Source organism: Parus major, chromosome 2 (assembly GCF_001522545.3).
Source record: "Parus major isolate Abel chromosome 2, Parus_major1.1, whole genome shotgun sequence".
Taxonomy (NCBI): Eukaryota; Metazoa; Chordata; class Aves; order Passeriformes; family Paridae; genus Parus; species Parus major.
Window position 1 is genome coordinate 59,604,487 of NC_031769.1, and position 21,804 is coordinate 59,626,290.

Below are 21,804 nucleotides of genomic sequence, written 5' to 3' on the forward strand. Positions count from 1 at the left end.
ACAAGTTTTTGTGACAGAGTTAAAAAGTGAACGGAGAATGCTCAAGGTTAACTTCTGGATGCTCCAGAAGTCTAATGGAAGGAACAATTAATTTAAAAATAAAAATAATCTTTTCTTTAATTAATCATAGAGTGCAAAGTTTATGCAGGGGATGGGAGCATATCCCATAGAGATACTACATTACAAAAAGATAACTAAAAATCCTCAGCCACTGACATTGTATAAACATAACCACTGTTTGAATGCACATTTAGTTCAATCATCAAAACAATTTTTTGTTCTTAAGAATTATTTGAACATTTGCCTTAAGAAAAAAATATGTTTATTTGCATTATTAATGAAAACACAGAAATATTATCTCATCACTAATGTCATAATTACTGTACTTCACTTAAATGCTGTCAAGTAAAAGCTGTATTTTGTGAAAACATACGTTAAGAGACAGACTTCAGCTTCTGCTATTCTTGTAATGATGAAAACTCTTGAAATACCTCACATTTGCATTCTTTAGAAAATATAACTAAATGATCTAAGGTAACCAGCAGCAGAGAAGCATGTTATGACTTACTGCCATTAACTCTGTATGATATTTAAGACATAAACAAAGCAGGAATGAAAATCTTAACAAAATCATATCTGATCTTTTATATAAAATTTTAAAAATTTTTAAGACAAAACCCAGACAACTAGGACATTTTTTTTGTGCATCAGTCTGAAATACTCTGACAAATCACTAACTGTTCTGTTCACTAAGTTATGATAAATGGAATTAGAGATTCCTTTTTCCCACGGAAAGGTGGCAAGGTTGGGTTTGTGTGGCAAGGTTGTGGTAGTTGAGGGAGGCTGCAGGGATGGAGTATGTTAGATGGAAAAAAAATACTTCCCTAGTCACAGTTGGGAATCCAGCTGGCTGCCTTAGTCGTTTCTAGCGTTGAGAATGGGAGTCAGGTACTCCCAAAACCTTAAATCAGCAGAGTGGGAGCGGTCATCTCACTGCAGTGGAAAAATCATGCCAGACTATTGTTCAAACCTGAACCCTACAGTGTCTGGCTCCCTTATTCTGCAGAGTCTGACAGTAGATTTTCCTTCACCAAGCAATAGTGGCTGAAAAATAACTGTAGGACACAGACACATGCCGACACAGAAATTCAGCAGCAGCAGCTCGATGACTGACCACACAACCCGTTTTTCAGATGTGTATATCACTTCTGTAGTAAGTTGGAGGCTTATATTGAAGTTTGTTTCAACAAAAATCCTTCAAGGGAGATAAATAGCTCAAAGAGATCAGTATTTTCCTGTAATACAAAGCTTTTTGTAGAAGACTGATTCAAATCTGTTAGGGTTTGTACTGTCCAGAAGGTATTCCCCCAGAGCTAACTGCAAGTCTGTATAGAACTGTGCTCTGATCTCAGAGCTGCCTCTCCTGCTCAGGGCCACGGCTCCTCCAGAGGCCAACCAGGGAGGCATCCAACACAGCAAACCATAAGACAATTCATTTCTATGGCCTCTGGGTTTTGCCAATAAATATTTTCTCCAGATTCAAGACAAAATGGCTTACAATCAGCCAGCCAGTCTAGCTTTCCATTCTCCTGTGGGAAATGTACTAACATTTTCCACCTTGAACTATCTGGATCTGAATTACAATCTGAATTACAATTTTCCAGTAGGTGGATTGAGAAGAATTTACATTGCTTCTTATGCCTTCACATATAACTGTATTTGCAATATTGTCCTCCTGTTATGAAGCAATTCAACAGCTGTACTTTGTCAATTACTCCTACTAAACAAATGACAGTTCTACATAATGATGAGAAGCAAAATAGACAAAAATAATTATAACTGCATGAGATAAGTGGTTCAGCTGTGGAAAATAAACTTTTATCTGTTATAGTCACTACTTTTATGCACAAACTTTTTAAGATTTCAGGTCTGTGATTATTTTGCCATCTAAGTTTGCCACTATAAATTTCATTCTTATCAAAAAGAGGTGAATCATCAACTCCTGAATACAATACACAGAGCAACACAAGAAGCACATGAACCTAAAATTGAGCTTAGCTGAAATCATCTGTATCATTGGCCCCAAATGGATGTACAGACAATAACTCTGGGTAGCAGTATTATCATGCCTTTAGAATGCAACTGTGTTTTGATTGGATAGCTACACTTTTAAAGAGGTTTAAAATGCTCTGCATATTTCTATTTCCTAGTTTTCTTCATTTAAGCAGTTTGCATTTAAAAAAATAACCATTAAAGGTATCGATCAGCTATAGAAACAGTGCCTCTCTTATTTCTTCATTCTTTTCAACTTATTTTCCCTGAAAGTTTAACAAATGCAGATTCAATCAGCACTTACCAGCTGGCCAGCTACCACCTTTGTGCCACATTTTCCTATGTGATCAGAATAACATGGCTTACAAAATTAATTTCTTACATAGTAAAATGGAAAAAATCTGAAAAAAAATATGCACTGAAATGAACAAATACTTTTCTTAAATGTCTCAAATATGAAAATTTAGTACCATCAGCAGAATTTTCTGATGCACATCTGAGCACTATAAATGTACATGTATCTTGTATTTATAGCTGTTCTAATTTGCTATCACAAATACTTACACATCTCAATATATGTTTGGATATGCTTAAAAGCTCAGAAGCAAATTAAAACTAAGAATTACATGCCAAGTCAATCTGCTATGAAGCAAATTGATATGAGTTAAAGTTATTGTTTTAAAAACAAATTAGACTCCCCTCACCAGGTTCTAAGTTCTGTGTCTCAAGAGAGTGAAACACAATGAAAATAAGTATTCAGAAAAAAACCAAAAAAAGCGATTTTAGTTATTTTGCTTTAAAACACTAGGGAAATATAGTATCCCAGTAAGTACAAACAAGAATTTAAAATCATAAATATTAAATGCTTTAAGACTTATTTTCACTACAGAATTCCTTCCTTATATCCTTACTACAGATTTTATATCATTACTTCCAAAGAATACATTCACATGCCTTAAGGGGGAAAAGAAAAAAGGAAAAAAAAGATAACATCTTGCTACTCTTAAGAAACAGAATTTGATGTTCAATTACTAATTTCCACTCTATCATCTAACAGTACTCCCACATTAGGATTTTACAGAAGAAAACTGCTGATGAGGCTGCCCAGAAAAAGGAGAGACTAATCATAACTGCATGCAGAGTATCACTCTAAGCAATTTCACTACATGTATTTAGTAAAAAGAGTAAGCCAGCTTGTAAGCCAAGTATAATAATCAGATGAAATTGCTTTCACATTTAATAAGGGAACGTATCTTCTCTTTCCAGTAAACATTCAAAAAATGATTCCTCCAAATTTTGGCCAAAGCAGAGCATCACAATGTTGTGACCTTAAAGGATTTGAACTGCACATGCCCCGTGTGCCTGCTAAGCCTGCACTCAGCAAGCTGTGCCCATCCTGGCCACTTTACCTCCCAGGCTTCACCCTCCACTTCTTACTATGGCAGTCGAATAGTAACCCAAGAACCACACTAACCCTCTTCATAGTGATTCTCTTACCTCCTGAAAAGCATGTGTATTATTTAGAAGAAAATGCTGTAAAATTAGAGTACCCACAAGCATGCATATCCTGATTAAACAGGTTAGTATGCAAACCCAAATTGCTCCAGAATCCAAGGAGACTTCATATGAAAAATTACAGAGCATAGAAATTCTGAAATCATAGTCTCCTATACAGTATCTTCTCCCAAAATAAACAGGTTGAAGTTACATTTAGTGTCAACTAATCTTCAAAGCAGTCCGTAAATTTGGAATTGTTTTATGTTAACATCACATCATTAGCTTGGGACTTCCATATTTGTATGTGTACATCCTCACACATGAACTGACAAGACGCACAAACAACAGGGTAACTGAGAGCCAACAGCCCAAAAAACTCCAATATTCTTGATGCATTTGGCATGAGAGACTATGGCTAGAAAACTGTGACTAGTAATTTATAAAGTGGCAAAAGATCTAATCCCGTGACCCATGGTGGTAAGGAGGTCTCTCCATGAACTGAAACCTGAATTACAATCTGTAGAACAATGAAGACAAAGATTAAGAAGGTGCAGATACTCCCTTCCGGCCTTCCACTCCCTCTGTAGGAAAAGTGTATCTCCTTCCTAAAAAGTAAAGGTACAGTAACTTCAGCTGAGAAAAGGGCAAAGTGCTGTACAGGCCAAAATGGAGAGACTGCCCTCCAAAAACAACATTTAGCTTGGCTGAAGTCATGTTGGAGTGAAAAAAACAACCTATCCTGAAATACCTAATGCTTGTCTCTCCACAGTCAGCTCTAAAGAAAAACACAGGAGGTTGATGAATGCTGATGTTCAAAATATCCTAATGAACTTAATTGATCTGCAAGTGTTCAGCACCTTTGAAACCTCTCACCTACTTACACCTCTTTCCAAGACCTTGTGAATCAAATGCAGGGCAGAAATGGTTATAAACTTAGCAAAGTCCTAATTTCAATTTCAAGACAGCTAAAGACAACTAATCCTGTGATAATAAAGAGCTTGTCCATCAAAAGCTGCACCATGAAGCACTAGGGTCAAGTCTAATCACAAACATGAATGTACCTTTGTGCTGCATGATGAAAAACACCCACGTTCTAGTTTTTGGTGCTAATTCAATACCTTTTAAAGGCACTCAATTAATTTAAAACCTAAGAAAAAAAAAAGGAGACATGTTTGGTAAAGTGATTAGTTCAGACTCCAAGAGCAGACAAAAGACAGAGTAGAGAGAAGAGTCTAGAGACTGAGGTATAAAATTACAGATAAGTACCAAATACACTCAGCAATTTCTTAGCAGAGAACGTCATAAGGATTTTAAACAGATGACATTTACATTTGCAGTAGTCAGACTGACAGAACAGATGTGCTAAAACCCATTAAAAAAAGCCCAAATCTGAAAGACTTGTCAAGGTTTGTTAGGGACACGATTTGCACGTCTGCAAAATGAGCTCAACAACGTCTCTCTCTGAGAAACAGAAGTGCATTTTGAGAAAGAAAATGAAACACATTCATATTGTAAAAAAGCGAGGGAGTTGATATAGTCTACTTCATAATTACCTGCATTTTGAAAGTGAGTAGAAAAAGGTATATAAAAATAGTAAAAGGTTAGTTTAAAATTACTCTTTTCACTGCCTTCCAATTCTACTTTCAGGAAATGTCATGATAATGTGATGAAGACAATACTACTGCCACAAGGCTTTGAGATAGCTTTAAAACTGCAGGTTGTCTGAAACAGCTGCAAATTTGATGATGATTCATTTAGCTCTTTATCTTCCAGTGAGAAGTTAGCAATATTTGGGAGCTTATTTTATGGACATCTTTCAGAACAAAATTACTTACAGTTACAAGTTATTTAAAGTGTTTGGAATTTTCTTGATCACCCAAATAAAAGTATTTGGAAACAAACTCTTGGGAAGATGTCTCTTCCCTGTTCATTGTTTCAGTCAAAAGTGGCTACTATAAAATAGAGACAATTTTTAAGCCAAAGACTTGTGAATGGCAAGACAGTCGCACAAATTCAAATGCAGACAGAGACCATGACAAACAGCTGACTGTTCACACAAATTCTCATGGTAGGTGTTATGATGCCACAATAAAAACAAAGTCACAATAGAAGACTGGAACCTAGGAAAAACATTACAGCTTGTGAAATTGTTCAGAAAGGCAAGAGCAGCCATACTGAAAAATACTGGACAAAATCCTGTTGAGAAAGTGGACTGTGCAAGTGAACTGTTGCTGTAAAAACCACTGTGACTAGGAGAAGACAAGGCCAGGGTCCACTTTGCTCCCATCCATGCTATTCCACCCTGAAGCAGCCTAGGGCCCAAGCAGATGCAGCTTGGCTGCCACTGCAACAAAAGAGACAAAGTCAGAACAAAAGAAATACAAGACAAGACAGCTTGCCCCAGACCCTTAAAACCAGAATTAAGAGTGGCCTAGGGAGTTGCTGAAGCTACCATTTGTCACCTTAACACCTGGTAAAGCAACAGGGAAGCAGAGAGCCTTGCTGAAGCCAGCTGTCCCAAAAGGATTGTGTAACACCTTCTCTCAATTTGGACAGTATCTCTAGTTTCCTGGGACATCAGGCAGTTGTCTGTAACTGCTGGGCAATTAGGTCTTCAGTTTGCACTTGACTGAATCATTTCCTTCCAAGTTTGTGATTTATTTTCCACTGCACACATTTACTGCTTTGGGTCCTTTACTGCCTTTTTCCAACTGCATGTAATTATGTATCTACATATAATGAAAAATCAAGGCTTGATTACAACTAAAAGTAGTGAAGTCTCAGAGAGGCTTTCAAGTAGGTCTGATTTTAATGGAAAAGGGAGAACCAGTGAAAGAAACCCCAGAAGTTTCTGCCTGACAGAGTTCTCTGCTGGCAGACGAAGTTTGCTGGCTTTCTGATGATATTGGAAAGCTTCAATGTTTCCAGTCTGAATTAGGAGAGAGTCTCAAATGAACAGCAGCAGCCACCCACAATTAATGTTGTGTTCCTATCTCAGAACACAAACAAAAACAAACTGTGAGGCAAACCCAGCTTTTCCTCAGCATTATGCTGTTCTCCAAAACAGAAAGGTGTAGTCTTTCAGTCTAGCTCTAAATTTTCCTACTTTTCTATTTGTCTAAATTTTGAGTTTACAAGTCTCTTACAAAACAGAAGTAATAGGAGACATAAATATAAACTTTGATGAACATCGGAATCACTTCACCAACCCAAAAGGTAAGAGAATATAGTCTGGGCAACAAAAGCAAATGACATTTGGAAAACACATTACCAATCTAAGGACTTTTTAATGGGTATATATTCATGTTACTGATTATTCAAGCAATTACAGAATATGACATTCAGATCTCAGGTTTCTTTAACTAAAATATATTCCAATTGTTTGCTTTTATCATCAAAAGTAAATTTCAGGGGATTAAGTTTCAGAACTTGAAGATAATTAAAGCTGTCTTGCTCTTTTTGCAACTACAAACATCACCTTTCAGAAATATAATCTGTACTGCATCTTGAAAGTTGAGATCACTTGAAAAACTACTCACACTTTGATATAATGACACCAAAAAGAAGACTTTCTGATATAAGACTGAATTGGTCTCTGGATTAAATTTTCTTAGCAGCAATTTCTATAAGTCCTATATTTAGTTGCAAACACATTGAAACTAACATCTCATGCAGGAGTCAGTCTTGTGAATAATGCCTGCAGACTACTGCAGTAATCCCCAGAACCCACAGACCAGGGCACTAGTCCTTACTTAGTCCTTACAGACTGTGTACACCCTCGGCATTAATCAATACATCCTTACTTTATGCTGTTGCTTTCTGGGATAGTTTACAAATAAATTTTCAGGAACTATATCTATATCTCTATATCTACTTTTTAAATCTCCAGATATACGTAGATTGACGTATCAGCTGCTCATAAATAGTATTTTCATGAATAGTCGAACTTCCTGAAAGTGCAAAAAGAAGTGCAAAATATGATAAAAGGAATTCCTAAAAAAAAAAAAGTATAAAAGAAACCTTCTGTATTTAAGTTTTTCACAGTCTAACGGATTTGCCTTTCTTGCTTTATATTCTATGCATTGGGCTATTGATCTTCACAATAAACCAAAAATGCTGTCACCTGGCTGGGGAGAGTGGCTCAGAAATACAAAGTGTTGCATATCAAAAACCAGCACTAGAACATCAATACTAATTTTTGAAGTTCATTTCTATTGCTCATGCCTTCCAAAAAGAGGAAAAATGTGACATTTCTAACTTCACAGATACAGTGTGTCAAGAATGCTCCATTCTTTCAAAAAAGTGAGTTTTTATATAGAGAGCACTCTGTCTGGAGTACTCTTGGAGAACTCTAACTTCTCTATAAGGTACTCTATGCTCAGCAGGATATAAATAAATCCCTACTCTGAAGAAGATACCTCTGCAGTCACTCATGGCTCTCCAGAGGAAGGAAAAACATTTTTTTTCTTCTTGGAGAAAAAAGCCCTGGAGTCTTTAGATGGCCTGATTGACAACAAGATTCAGAAATCACTTGGTATATCTTTGAGGTTCCAAAACAAAAATTATGGCATGGCTGTTTCTTTTCCTTTTCCTTTGATTTTTACTTGCTGAACTTAATTTTATGTGCTTGGATGTTTGAATGCAAGTTATAGAGCACTTCAGTGATAACCATTAGCATTCCTTGATGTGTGGCTTTACCTCTTCAGCAGGTCAGTCTATATAATTACTGCTTTAATAAAATTTTCAGTGAAGTTATTATCAGAGCAGATGTCACATTCTAGAGACAAAAGTGACATTTGGAATCTACTGATAAGTCCTTGTACATTTTGTGTAGGAAGCTGCTAGATGACTTTATGGCCCCAGCAACAGAAAAAGGAGATATAGGGGGTTCTACTTTTGGTTTATTTTGTCTTTTTGATAAATGGGAGATAGAAATAATCCCTTTTGGCTATTAAAGTAGTTTAAACACATATTTAATTTTAGCTATTCTGGCTCTAGGCTCTGGAGTTGTCTGCAGCCATGTTAAGTTCTGGCAAATTTTGTGCTGAGATCTTTCTGGGAATATCTACATGGGAATGTAATAGCTGGCTGTTGTCACAAGAGTAAAGTCTACAAATTAAGACTCTATGCTCTTAAGTGCAAAGAAAAAGCTTTGCATTTTACAGATGAGCACATGTTCAAATACCCAAAACATTTTCTCTGCCTTGCATAGCTTCTTTATCCTGCTGCCATATGGTACAAAGATTATTCCATCTTAGTATCTGGAGACTATTTTCTAACAGGAACTACTAGATAATTTGGTATTTTCTTAATAAGCAGGATAAAGAAAGTTTATTATTCTTTAAAATCAAGACATCAAATAATTTTTTTTTCCTTGTTAAGTTCACTACAAAAAAGCCCTGGAAAAAAATGTATGACATGCATTACTGTATGCTCAGTGACCAGCTGTTTTAAATTTGGGTATATAAGTAATTCACTCTTTTCTGTGTTCAAGAGCTGAATGATTTAATAAATCCCCATATGCCCCAACATGTGCCAGCTACACTGGGTTATCGAAAATCCAGCTGCTGTTATGATAAGAGCTGCCAATGCTAAAACTACTGAAGAGAATAATGAATCAACTTCAAGTCAACTAAGACATAAACTGACACAGTTCCACTTAAGATATGTGGGAATACAATACATCTGTTAATTAAAAACTAACACTGATCCATAGTCACATGAAATTCAGTGCCAAGAATTCATGGGCATTGTTTGTGGTGGAAAATTAATGCAAATCAACCTGTATGAAGACAAGCATCCCCATTTCCATCAGTTGTCCTAGATGCATAGGAATGTCCTATAAATTACACATTCAGTTTGCAAAACAGATTCTATTGTGTCACAGTTGGCTTTCTTTCACACATAGTATAATTCCCACGCAGCTATTAGATGATACGTTTTACAGAGCTAGACTTCTGAAAATTTTAATTATCATAAAAAACTGGTTATGAAAATGACTATGAAAATTTGATTGGTTTGATTACCAGTATTTTAATGCAAGGTAAGAGTCAAAAAGTACAATGCAACTGCCCTTAAGTCATTGAACAGTACACAAAAAAGGGAAGCAGAAAGACAGAAAACAGCCAAACAAGGATGACAAGAAATTATTCTCCAGACACATATTTTTTGGATAATCAGTGCAGAAATATCCAACAAAATATGTCACCATTAACTTTTTAAAAGCAAAGAAAATACTTCCTTGGACACGAAATTATTACTTGTAGTTACAAAAGCTTAGCAGGTAGATGTAATTTTCATCTTGGTGTCAGCATAAGGAAATACATTAATGATACATTCTTTCATTTCTCACAATTAGCTGTGTTGTTAAGGGAAATAATTTTGAAATTAATCTAGAACTCATCAGTCCCCTAAGCAAGTATTATATTGATGTAAATTTACATAAGATACAGGATATAAAATACTTATTAGAACAAACAAACACAAAATCAAGCCATTTACATTTGTTGGAGCTGGATCATCTCTAGTACACAAAGTGCGCAATGCTCAAAAGCCACATTAAAGAGAACTTCAGTAACTCCAACTTCAAGCAATCTATATATAGTAGTTTATGTATAAAAATAATTTAAGAATGCATTATTTGAAAAAGATTAGGAATATATTGACAAATTAAATGCATGCCATGCAGAGATTTAAGATGCTTATAAAAACTCTAGCATCGGGGCCAACCACATCAAGGGGCTTACAGAAAACTCAAAGACTTTGAAAGCTTAAAGAACCTCATTTTTTTCATACCTTAATTATGAAGTTGCAAATAATTGTGCTTTCAGCCACATGTTTTTGACACTGCAACAAACCCAACACTGTCATTTTCTCAATTATTAGTAGACTTACTTTTCTTTAAGGAAATCCACTACTTGTTTGAAGTCTGCCACACAGTATTCTCTTTTCATGTCCATGAGCACACTGTCAGAGGCTGACTGGACTGGTATGTGCAGAAAAGCATATACTCTTGGATGATTGAGAATCTTGGCCATTTCCTAAGAGTTATTAAAAAAAAAACAACCAAACTTTAAAGCATTATGAAAATAATACAGAAAACTCATTTCAATTAAAATATGCAGTAAGTATCAGTACTAATACTTCTAAAACCCAAACAATCCTGAATTGCCACAGCCCAGTTTGAAACATTAGGGACAGGTGAAAATATCTGAAAGCAATTTTGTTTTAAGAGAAAATAAAAAGTGATTAAATCAAATTTCCTTTGAGACAGGGATCACATTTCCTATTATTGATTACGCAATCAAAATAGAATTTTAGAGGCAAAGTATTGTGAAAATTGGTGATTTCAGACAGTGACTGTTTTCAAAGGGTGGCAAGGGTTAGTTGCTTTCTTGCTGGAGTGAAGTAACTTCTCAGATACCAAAATGAGAATGTCTGTAACTGGATCATCCCTACAGTTGGCCAGTTGCTAATTAGGGTACACCTCATCACTTGCAAACCTGCTCCAATACTGGTCTGAAATGTTATCTGTGTTACTTCAGTGAAAAGGACAGAAATTAAAAGTGCTTGGCTATAAAATGAATAGAATTAATCAGGGGGCAGCTCAGAACTGGAGTGATGGCTTGGCAAGAGACACAGGGTGTTACACATTTTGTACAAATGCAAGTCATCAGGGAAAAAAGAAAAAAGTAAAGGTAATAGCAAAATGGAAAACCAAACCTCCTAATGAAGCCAAACCAAACCCTCAAGCAACAAAGTTTAAGTATTCTTAAAAGTTTAAACCAACCAGCATTGAGACTGTGTGCAATATGGTACCATACTGCTTGTTAATCTTTGTCCTGCAACAAGTAAGTGAACTTGGATAAAGAACCATATTCCATGAACATCCAGGTGTTCCCTTATGGCTTTCCCTTTCTCCCTGTGCTGTGGGCATACAGGAAATGGCCTGGGACTGAGCACTGCTCTTCTGCCAGTGCATTCTGCTTTCTCCAGTCAGGCTCACTCAGTCCATTTCTCCTGTTTGATGGCACAGATATTCTGTCTGACAGCACATACTACTGCCATATTTGGTTTTTAAGATGCAACTAATTACAATTTTTTTTCCAGACCATTAATCAGCAATATTAGTCATGCATCTAGATTTTCACTCTGTATTTATTTCTACAAGGCTGGCCTAGATTGTTCAAAGAGAAGGCAGACATCCTCGTGCCTTTTCACTTTCAAGAACTCAGCTTTTAAAAGCACTGAATTTTAGAACAAAAAGAAAAAAATGGTCTCTCAGTACTCACTTTTAATCTGACAAAAACATGTGTACAAAACCTGAACTCTATCAAATCACTTCTGGAAACAGTTTTGAAAGTTTCTAAGATCCTATAACATAAATGTTTAAGAGAAGTGGGTACATTATCCAAGGCAACAGCTACTCCATCTCAGGTATGTAAACTCAATTTGATACACAGAATTGCACACAGTTTGATACACAGAAAGGCTGTGTGCAGAGAACCTGGCTCTCAGTGGAACCTGGAGGTAGCTGGTTTCATGAAAAAAAAGAGTGAAGAAAAGGCCACCATGCATCCACAGAAATTTTGTGTCCAATTCAAACGGAACTATACTTATCTGTGTCCTTAAAAACTGTAGATCTTCAGCTAGAATATATTTTCAAAAACTAAATTGCATAGAACAAGCATCTAAAATTGGGAAACCTTTCTTTTAAGCTTCAGAAAATCTTGTAAATGTAATTTGTATGAAGCATCTCATAGCCATCTGTGATTTTTCTGTTTATCAGTAATCAAATATATTTCTAAAATGTGGGAAATATGAGCTGAAACTTAACCTATGGACCACAAGCCTATTATTCTGCTTATCCCTTGGTTCCAAGTACTTCATTCAATCTTAGAAAACAGATTTATGATATAAGGAACCAATGAAAGTCATGTTTCATAATATGTTTCTAAATCTGCCAAGTTCTTTAAAATAACTCACCCTATGACATAGAAAAAAAAAATTCTTTGCCACTCCTCTCAAATTTTGCATTTCTGAATAACAGAATCTTCAGTATGAGATCAGTTTGTGAATTCTATTTGGAACTAAAAATTCATTTATTAGAATTTCTAGATACGAAAGTGTTATTTGTTCCAGCTTTTGCAAGGTTGACAATCATGTGATAGAACAAAAACCCAAACAGATTCACTGCATCTGCTTGTTTGTGACAGAAATACTACATTTTAAAAAATCTTGCCTTGTTTTACCACAAAGTTTTGATTTTTAAAGTTTCAAATGTGGAAATTCTCTAGTTACATGAAAATGTTGCTCTAATTTCTCATATTCACCTAAAAAAAAATAAAAACTTTGCTGTGAAGAATGAAATCCAAGTTCTAAAATCTCAAAAGCGTTTTCCTACCCAGAGGATTCAAGAAAACCAAAGCACCCAACCCCAAAGGCACTAGCTACTGATCTGACAGTAACATGCAGAATCCTGCTGGTCTCACAGTTGATCTCTTTCAGGGGGATGTGGCCAAGAGGGAGCTTTTGACTGCACTTCCTGTAAGAGGAGCTAAACCAGTGGTGTCCAACAGCCAGTGTTAAACAAGACTAATCAGAACTGCTTCTTCCAGTTATCCCACATAAAAGAATAAAAACATGATCTCTGCAATCACTGTTGTCGATATCTTTCAAGATTAGGAACAAAACTGTTGTCATTTAAAGTAATTACCCTGAGTTCTGTACTAATGGGACACAAAATTCCTGGCATTAATTAACTGAACTTTTCAACTATCCCTACAGGTCCCTGCATCCAGTAACAGCTACAGCTGTAAGCTCAAAACATTATTGACTATCCCACTGCATCATTTTGGTTTAGAAAGATACTCCATATCAAAAGAACTGGCATTCTTTAGAGAGTAAATAATTTGTCTTGTGTATCAGAAATTCACATACAATACACACATGGTCTATCTGGGAACGCTAACACAGCCTAGCTGCAGTGGTCACGGGTCTCAGGGATGTTCTGGACAGTCAAAGCTCCTCCTAGAGATGAGGAGGTTGCAAATAGCTCCTTCTACTGTGAATGCCTTGCTTTGCTTGCTTTCTGTATCTAAAGCCACACAAAATGCACTTCATGTGTTTTGAATCAAAGGTCTTACTGATAAACTGATTTCAAGCAGGTACTTGAGGCTTGTAAGATTAACTTTGTGAATTTAGCAGAACACAAATTATTAACAAACAAACCAAATGCAAGTCAGAAATACCTGATGACCCACCGTTTCACTGTCATTCACTATTAAGTACTGCTGGTGGTCTTAAATTTACCTTTTATAACCAGAAACTCTAAGTGAGCCATTCAGAAGGAAACAGAAGAATGAATCAAACAAAAGTTTTGCATGGTTGCATCAGAAAGCTGGACAAACCAATCTTTCAAACTTTGCACTGTGCAGATAGAAATATCACATTCTAACCTGTAGCTTTGAGGTTACAGTTACAGTCTGTTAGACTGTTACAGTCTTATCTTTTATCCTTGCTACCACTAAAATGACACTGAAGTTCTTTACTACATAGGTTTGAATAAATTACAACTGCTCTGCACTGAACAGTCATACTTAGTCAATGCTGACAGACTTTCCCATACTACAGATTGCACATAGAATACCAGATTTCATCACTAAATAAAACTATTAGTTAATATCCCAAAGAGTATTTGAAGGACATCATGGACTAATGCATATTTGCTCTTCACAGTGTCTCAACATTCTAAGTTTAACATCTGTTTCCTGTTGTTTTATAATTTTTTTTTTCTAAAGTGCTTTGCATTACTAGATATAATTACATATTTCGGTTAGAAGAAAAAAAAATCTAGAATTTTATTTCCATCTGGAAGCAATAAATGAACAACGTATTGAAACTATATCACTGCGAAAGAAATTTTCTGTTTTTCATCACAACTGAAATGGCTGATTGCCTTCTCTCACTATTCCCTGGAATCTGATAATGTGTCTATGAATGAAGGGATGCACTACACAAAAATGGAATTTCATGTAGGAACTGAAAGGTCAAAAAGTAGCACAATTTGTTTTAACTTGACTCTACAAAAAGAGGCATCGTGTACATTTAGAAAACAACAATGTATGTGAAACATCCTTTAGGATACTGATCACATATGAAATATTTTTTTCCAGTCCTTAGCAGCTGGAGTACATTAGAACACAAGGCACATTACCAGAAAGATTTCTATCCAGTCAGTGTATTTTATCCTAGCAATTACAACACAGAAATTTAACCACCTAGCCAGAAAATCACACCTCCTGTTTGCAATGACACCATGTGCAACCATAGAAAATTGCAGAGACAGTAAACATCAATATCTGTGCATCTTTATGTCAGCACCAGCAAGCTGTTCAGACAGCGATTCTTTCCCCTTACCTAAAGCAGGCAAAAATCCAAGTATTTGACTTCTGTCTCGTGTTTGAGTCACGATAATGTGAATAGCTTGCTTGCTAGCAAAAGGATTTTGTCCTCTGCCAGCAGTAAGCCCAAAGAAACCCTCATCCAAATGGAAACATGACAAAATGGCACTCCCTCAAAACTCCATCCCTTTGTGGCAGATATTAGTTTGGGATATGTCACGAGGGGTGTCTGCTGACTGTTGTCTTTCAGAAGCCGAGCGGTGCCACCACCAGCACAGTCTGGATGAAAATCAAGTGGCTGTGGCCCATTTCATAAATTCCTCCACTGCAGTGCAGCTCAGGAACAGATGTGATCTTGTGATGCAGGCACGGGAATGATGACACAGCTATGATCCAGTCTGGAAAGCCCATAGCAGTTTTGTTAAAACAAACGAACAGGGAACTCTCCCCCGTTTCCCACCCCCTGTGAGTAATGGGGCTGTAAAAAACTAAGAACGTGTGGGATGTCCCTGAGGACACTGGTTGGAAGGCAATGCCTCTCCCTCACCTGTGTATGAACTGAAGTCACACGATGGGCAAGCTTAGTGGCAACCCCTACCCCATGTAATATGACATGACATGCTCAGGTCTTTATCCTGTCATTAGGATAAAGGCAAGTCACACTGGAGCAGTTAGAAACCCATGCAATTCTAGCCAATGTAATTTGAACCTTAAAATCAAATCTTTGGGTTGCCAGATGGAGGGCAAAAATCTGTTTTGTCATATGGGAAAAATGCCTTCTACATTACCAAACAGAAAACTGGTATTAGCTCAGGCCACCCTTCGAAGTGGATACAAACCAGATGGCAAGCTGTGATTTGCTGATAGGAAAACTAGCCGTAAGAGCCATATGCTCAGCCCTAGCTGTTCCCAGCTGTTCTCCTAGGTGTGGGATCTCTCTACTGCTTCCAACCTCAGAAAACAGACAAACCATAGCTAAACAAGTTTTTTCCTCCCTCACAGTTTAATATGTATTAAACCTAATCTCTTAAAAACCCAAACCATGCCATACCAAAACCACCTAATATGCCTTCAAGAGCATGCCACATCTTCCTTTATTAAATAAGAGCACAAGCTAACTTGAGCTCCTGCACAGTGATATTCAGATAATACCACAATACAATAACTGTATCTCACAGTCCAGTTCTTCAGCTGAAGTTTGTCCCATCTCTTCCCATGAGTCAGTGCACAAAGAAAACACACAGCACCAAAAACACTAGATACATGATTTGTAAACACAAAAATATAAAGAATTCTCCTATTCTGTTAAAAGGTGGACATGGTTCTTTCCAAGATTATACATGGTATTCCCAAGAATGAAAAGAAACTTCTTGCACAGTACCATTTATTCATATTTTCTGACAAAACCAGTAACTCCCAGTATAGCTGTCTTAAAACTTGGTTCATGAAATTCTCCACAATAAGCAAGCTGGCATTTCTATCACAATTTGCTTCCACTATTAAAGCAAGACTGACTTTACATTGGGTAAAATGTTTAGCATCAGCATCTCCATTGGGTGGATTGATTATTACTCAGCCTGTGATGCGCCATGAGCCCAAGCACATCTGAGTCTCCACGTTACCAAAATACAGCTGTTTCAGTGACACCTTCAGCATTAATACCACACTAATTTCTGTGCACCATGCAAGAAAATGGTTCAGTGCTTTCAAAGATGAGAACTGTTATTGTTGCTGCTTCAGCCATAGTTACAATCCTAAAGAGCCTTTGTGGAGCTTCAGAGTGTTGTTTGTCCAGTTCCAAAAATTGATTCACCTTAAGGTAAAGTGTACATTTCATTACTGGCTAGAGAGTTGGTTTCATGACTTAAAACCAGCCAACCAAAACGTTAATACTAATTCCTTATGAAATTATTAATTCTGACACGCAAGAAAATACACAATTTTTTTTAATTTTCTCTATAGTTCTCTCTAATTTCTCATCATTAAGCACTCCTCAAATGAAATATTTTTTTTCAGAAGTAAATTAATACTCCTTTTTTCAATATGTATTAAAAACATATTTTAAGGAAGGTCCCTAAAAAGGTGATTTATTGCAACAGCACACTGCTACTTTAAATAACTCTCTGTCTCAATCATACTTTATGCTAATAAAACCTTGGAAATTAATTAAAGCATAGAGAAGCACACACAATAGGCAAGTAGGATTGTCACACTACCTTTTTGTCTTCAGAAAGCTGAATGAGTGTAATGAATTGCTAGTTTCATCTATACTATGAATTTGTTCTCCAGCTCAAAAATGAGAATCCCATAGGATAGAAAAGAATTGATGGTTTCTGCTCAGAAGGAAGACATAGAATGGATTGCACACCCCTCCAGAGTTCATCTGCACCAAGACAGCAGTGCCAGGAAGCTTCTCTATTGTTTCCCTTAATTTCAAACAAGCAAGTATGATATCTGAAATAGCAACTGCTTTACCAGGTTACAATGGAAGGAAAATAGTGGAAGATTTTAATCAAAACTTAAACCTTTAGGCTAGTGCTATCACTTTCTTTTGTGAGCTGACCTAAATTTCATAATAAAACAGAATAAAAATATTCTGAACCATAACGATGAGATTTATATCATAGAATTTACATTCTTCAGTAACCCTTGCAAATTTAACAGAGCTAAAGCAATTGAATTCAAAGAATGAGATTTTACATATTTTCCTCAATTAACAGTGGTACAACAACCCAAAGCAAATATTACTGTTCACTTTTATTAAAGTTTCTAGAACATAATGTATTTTCTTTTTCCCATTTTTAAAGAAAATCTTCACCTCAAGAAAATCAACCTTATTTTTAAACGAATGCCAAAGCCTAACGAAGCAAGCAGTCTTACTGAAGATTATGTAGATGATGCTGCAAAGCACAGGAAAAGTGACAGCTCATCTATCAAAGAAAACAAAAGGGTTTATGCATCTAAACTAAACAGAAGCTTTTGAAACAGCATGGAGAGTAGTTGGTAGAACTTTACTTATTATAATATAAATAACTGGGAAAGTGAGATGTTATTTGTTTAACAATGAAGGCAGAAATATTAAAAGAAGATGGCACAGTTCGTTATGCAAGCTCTATGTTTGACAATAGCTTCTACCTCAATGCCTTGAAGCGCATGGCAACTGATAAAAATCCTACTTTTATTTAGCACAAATGCACTATCCCCATATATGCATTTCCCATTCTTTGAACATATTGCTCAATTAATGGTGATTTTTATTTTCTGCTAGTAATTCACCAGAAGTAAGCTCCAGCTCCAAAGGACTGCTGGGATGAGACAGTATTGTAAGTAATTGACAGACAGCCTGACACTCGGCACAAGATTGAGTGTGGATCTGTCTGCATTTAAATACTCTTCCTTCTCAGGCAGTCTAACAAGCAAGAGCAACATTCATATGAGCAAATCATAATTAAGGTACAGATAATATGCACAGATTTAACTGGTCAAGCAGTGTGCTACTTAATGTTAACCCCTTTTTGCAAGACCAATTTTTATTCACAGATTATTAAATATAGAAGAGCACTAGAGGCATGCATAAAATATTCTGTCTTGATGGAAAAATGAGCTTTGCATAAATAAAGCCCATTTTTTACGTATCTCTCTCAAAGCATTTTTTCTACTAGTGTTAGAAAGAACATGAGCTTCATTCCCAACAACACAAATATTCCATGTTGTCTGGAAGGAAACCTTTATTGTTCAAAGTTTCCAATTTGTTAAGATTTTTGAGAGAACCCAAGATTCACAAATACAGTGTATTTCTCTTCAGGAAGAGTAAAATGGGTTATTACTTTGACATTTATTAAGCCAAATCATATTCTACCAGCTGGAAACGAACATGTCACCAAGCATTTACAGACGTTAGGATGTGCTGTGTCTGAGATGTTAAAATTCTAGATTAGAGAAAATGGTGTAACAAAATGTATCCCAAAGCACAGCAGAGATTCATCCATTTCCCAACTCCATAATATAAAAAAATACATTGACTCTGGGGTGAGCTCATGTTCCCATGACACCATGTCTTAAGGAGTGATTTCAAGGAAATGTGCTATATTTGAGACAAAGAACGCTTTGAGAGGAAGGAGAGACAGACTGTTTTCGTACTAAAAAATAAAAAGCAGGAATACAGAATAAGCAAATATGCACATACAACTTCTACAGGACAAATAAGCATTTAACATAATACCAAAGGAATTAGTAAGCATCCCTTCATACCTTGCTTTTTTTTTCCCAGAAGGACAGAGGCAATTGCTCCATCCTCCTCCCTTTAGTATCTGAGGTTCCTTTCAATTACACTGCTAGCAAAACAGACAGTTTGCATAGAGACAACTTTTTAATTACAGCAAGAAAAAGTTGCATGGTCCACTGAGTACAAAACACTACAAAACTCACAGTAATAAGAAGTCAGGGGCTTAACTATTCATTTATTTAAATGTATGCTGCAGTTTTCATTTTTTTCTGGTCAAATCAACAGATTTTAATTGGCACTTTCAAAAGCAGCAGTCTATGAAAATGACAAGAAATAATACTAGAAACAAAGCAAATACATGCCCTAAAGTCCTTTTAATTCTTGAAATTATGCTGCCCTTTTATTTGCCATTGAGGAATGTGTGCATATTATTCCCTTTTTAAACACATTTCAAATCAGCTTACACTCTAGGTTATTCAAAACTTGAGCTTATGCACAACGCTGAAAAACGCTTGGTGCACTCAGAGGAAAAAAAAGGACAACAGAGAAAAAAGAAAAGTGAATTAGTAATTTTACTGTAATAATTTCCTATGTGCTGCGTCAGGGCACTTTTGAGGGAGCCATCTGTAGAGTATCAGCTTCAATGAGGTTAAGGAACATAAACACCGAGCTGACACAAAAAATCAAAGCAAAAGAGCAAAGAAATACTACTCTGACTCGTGGTACACTTGGCACACCTTCTGCATTTAAAGACTCTGCTGCCATGCAGACTCCATCTCAATGGCTGGTGTATCACTCAAATGTCCTGAATTAATAACAGAGATACAGCCCACAGATGGCATATAGTATGGTTTGAGACAGACTCATTTTGACAGGTGACAAAGACAACTACTCATCTAGTCATGTGAAATTAAGCACTTACGGGAATGGCAGGTGTGAACTGCCTCCTTTATACAGATCTGGAAGCATCCCATCACTCACAGAAAGCGCCATACTAAAATCCCAGACAACTCTGGGATTATGTTAAACCCACAAAGGAGGCGAGCTAAGGCTGAGATGTGAGTCCCTGCCCTTTTAGTCTGGATGATCCAGAGTCTCTTATGATTTGGACAGAGCCCCGGATACTTAAAAAGAAAATTAGCTGAATATTAATTTCAAGCTGCTATACATTTTGCCTTATTTTTTACTATTCAGACTAATTCCAATTCACTGTTTATCTACTACCATTGCTTTAATGGATTTTTCCCAACCCTCCCTTTCCATCAGTCACTGGAAGTGGATGTTAAACACTGCCTCACCAGAGCACTAACAAGTAGTTTCATAATATGACTGGGGAAAAAAATGCCTGGAGGTTACCTCTAAAGCAGGGTGTGTTCCTTACGTACTTTTGCTACATGTTGATACCATTGGGTGATAAAATCTTTGACATCTGGCATTGAGTGTAATTAGAGCAGTAGCTCTGTGCAAAGACATATGGGCAAGAACACACAGGGTAATCACACACACATACACTCCTTGAAGGCTTTTCTAGGATTGTATGCTGGATTATAACACTAACCTTATCTTTCACATTACATAAAACAAAACAAAACAAAAAATTCTGGGGCAAATTATTTTTCCCTGGACATAGTCCATGTCTGTTCATTAAAATTTTCTTCCATGTAAATAAAATCCCATTCTCCTCAATGTCATGTTGCATCAACATTTTAAGATAAGACTGACACTGGGCAAGGGCATATCTCAAGATCTCAGTTTGAGACCAACCTTGAAATAAGCAAGTTACATGCTTCATGGCATATCCATTCAAACTGACTGCTAAGACTGCAAGAGATTTTTGGAAAATGCAGTTCTACCTCCATTGTTTGGCCAGGTTTTCTCTGAGAGGAAAACTGAGGATGTCTCCTGCAGGTAAAGCAAACTCCAACTTCCTTCTCGGTCTTAGTGCCACGACCAAGTGTTGGAGTCTCCGGTTCTTCAGTTTCTTTAAACACACCAAATAACTCTCTCTGTCATAACAAGAAGTCTACAGAAGTCCTGCTAGGATTTGCTCTGCTCACTTTGATGTGCCTACTGAAAGCAGCAGTGAAATTTTTAAGTGCAGTTCCTCATGTTCCCTTCACAGCCATTGGTTCATTCAGTCTGGGTTGAACTTCATAGTGGACAGACTAAATTAGCTTCCAAGAAAATCAGAGCAGTATCCATACTCTGGGTTCACTGTGAATGTACTCAGAGCCCTGGGTGGAACAGAGGGATTCAAACCAATGCTATGTCTTTGAAACAGTTTTGGATCATGGGTAGTGGGAAAGTTTGATTAAGAGAATTAAATTTATTTTGAAGTAAAGACTCCAAAATGCAGATAAATTTAGATAGAGTGGCTTCACTACCAAATTCTGTGTTTTCCTTACCTGCTCTTAATACTTCATACTATGCACTAATGTAAGCACAGACATCATCCGTGGCTGAAGAAAACTGCAGATAAAAAAAAATCTAGTACTTCAGATTATACCCTGAGTAATTATGATAAAGGTTCTTTTTGTAATGACATAGGTTAGTATCCAGCATGCCAAAAAGTATTTGATATTTTGCATGACTATAAAACATTGCATGGTTCCAAACACATCTTTCCTT

The 21,804-nt window shown here is 36.4% G+C and overlaps 1 protein-coding gene across 3 annotated transcripts in view; it reads right to left on the minus strand.

Moving 5' to 3' along the window:
• Positions 1–21,804, minus strand: part of CDKAL1 (CDK5 regulatory subunit associated protein 1 like 1) — a 376,796-nt gene that overhangs the window by 119,358 nt on the left and 235,634 nt on the right. For all 3 annotated transcript variants that reach the window (XM_015617399.2, XM_033512031.1, XM_033512032.1), the window contains exon 11: positions 10,444–10,589. In XM_015617399.2, coding sequence (XP_015472885.1) covers positions 10,444–10,589 — 146 coding nt within the window. The remainder of the gene's footprint in view (positions 1–10,443; positions 10,590–21,804) is intronic.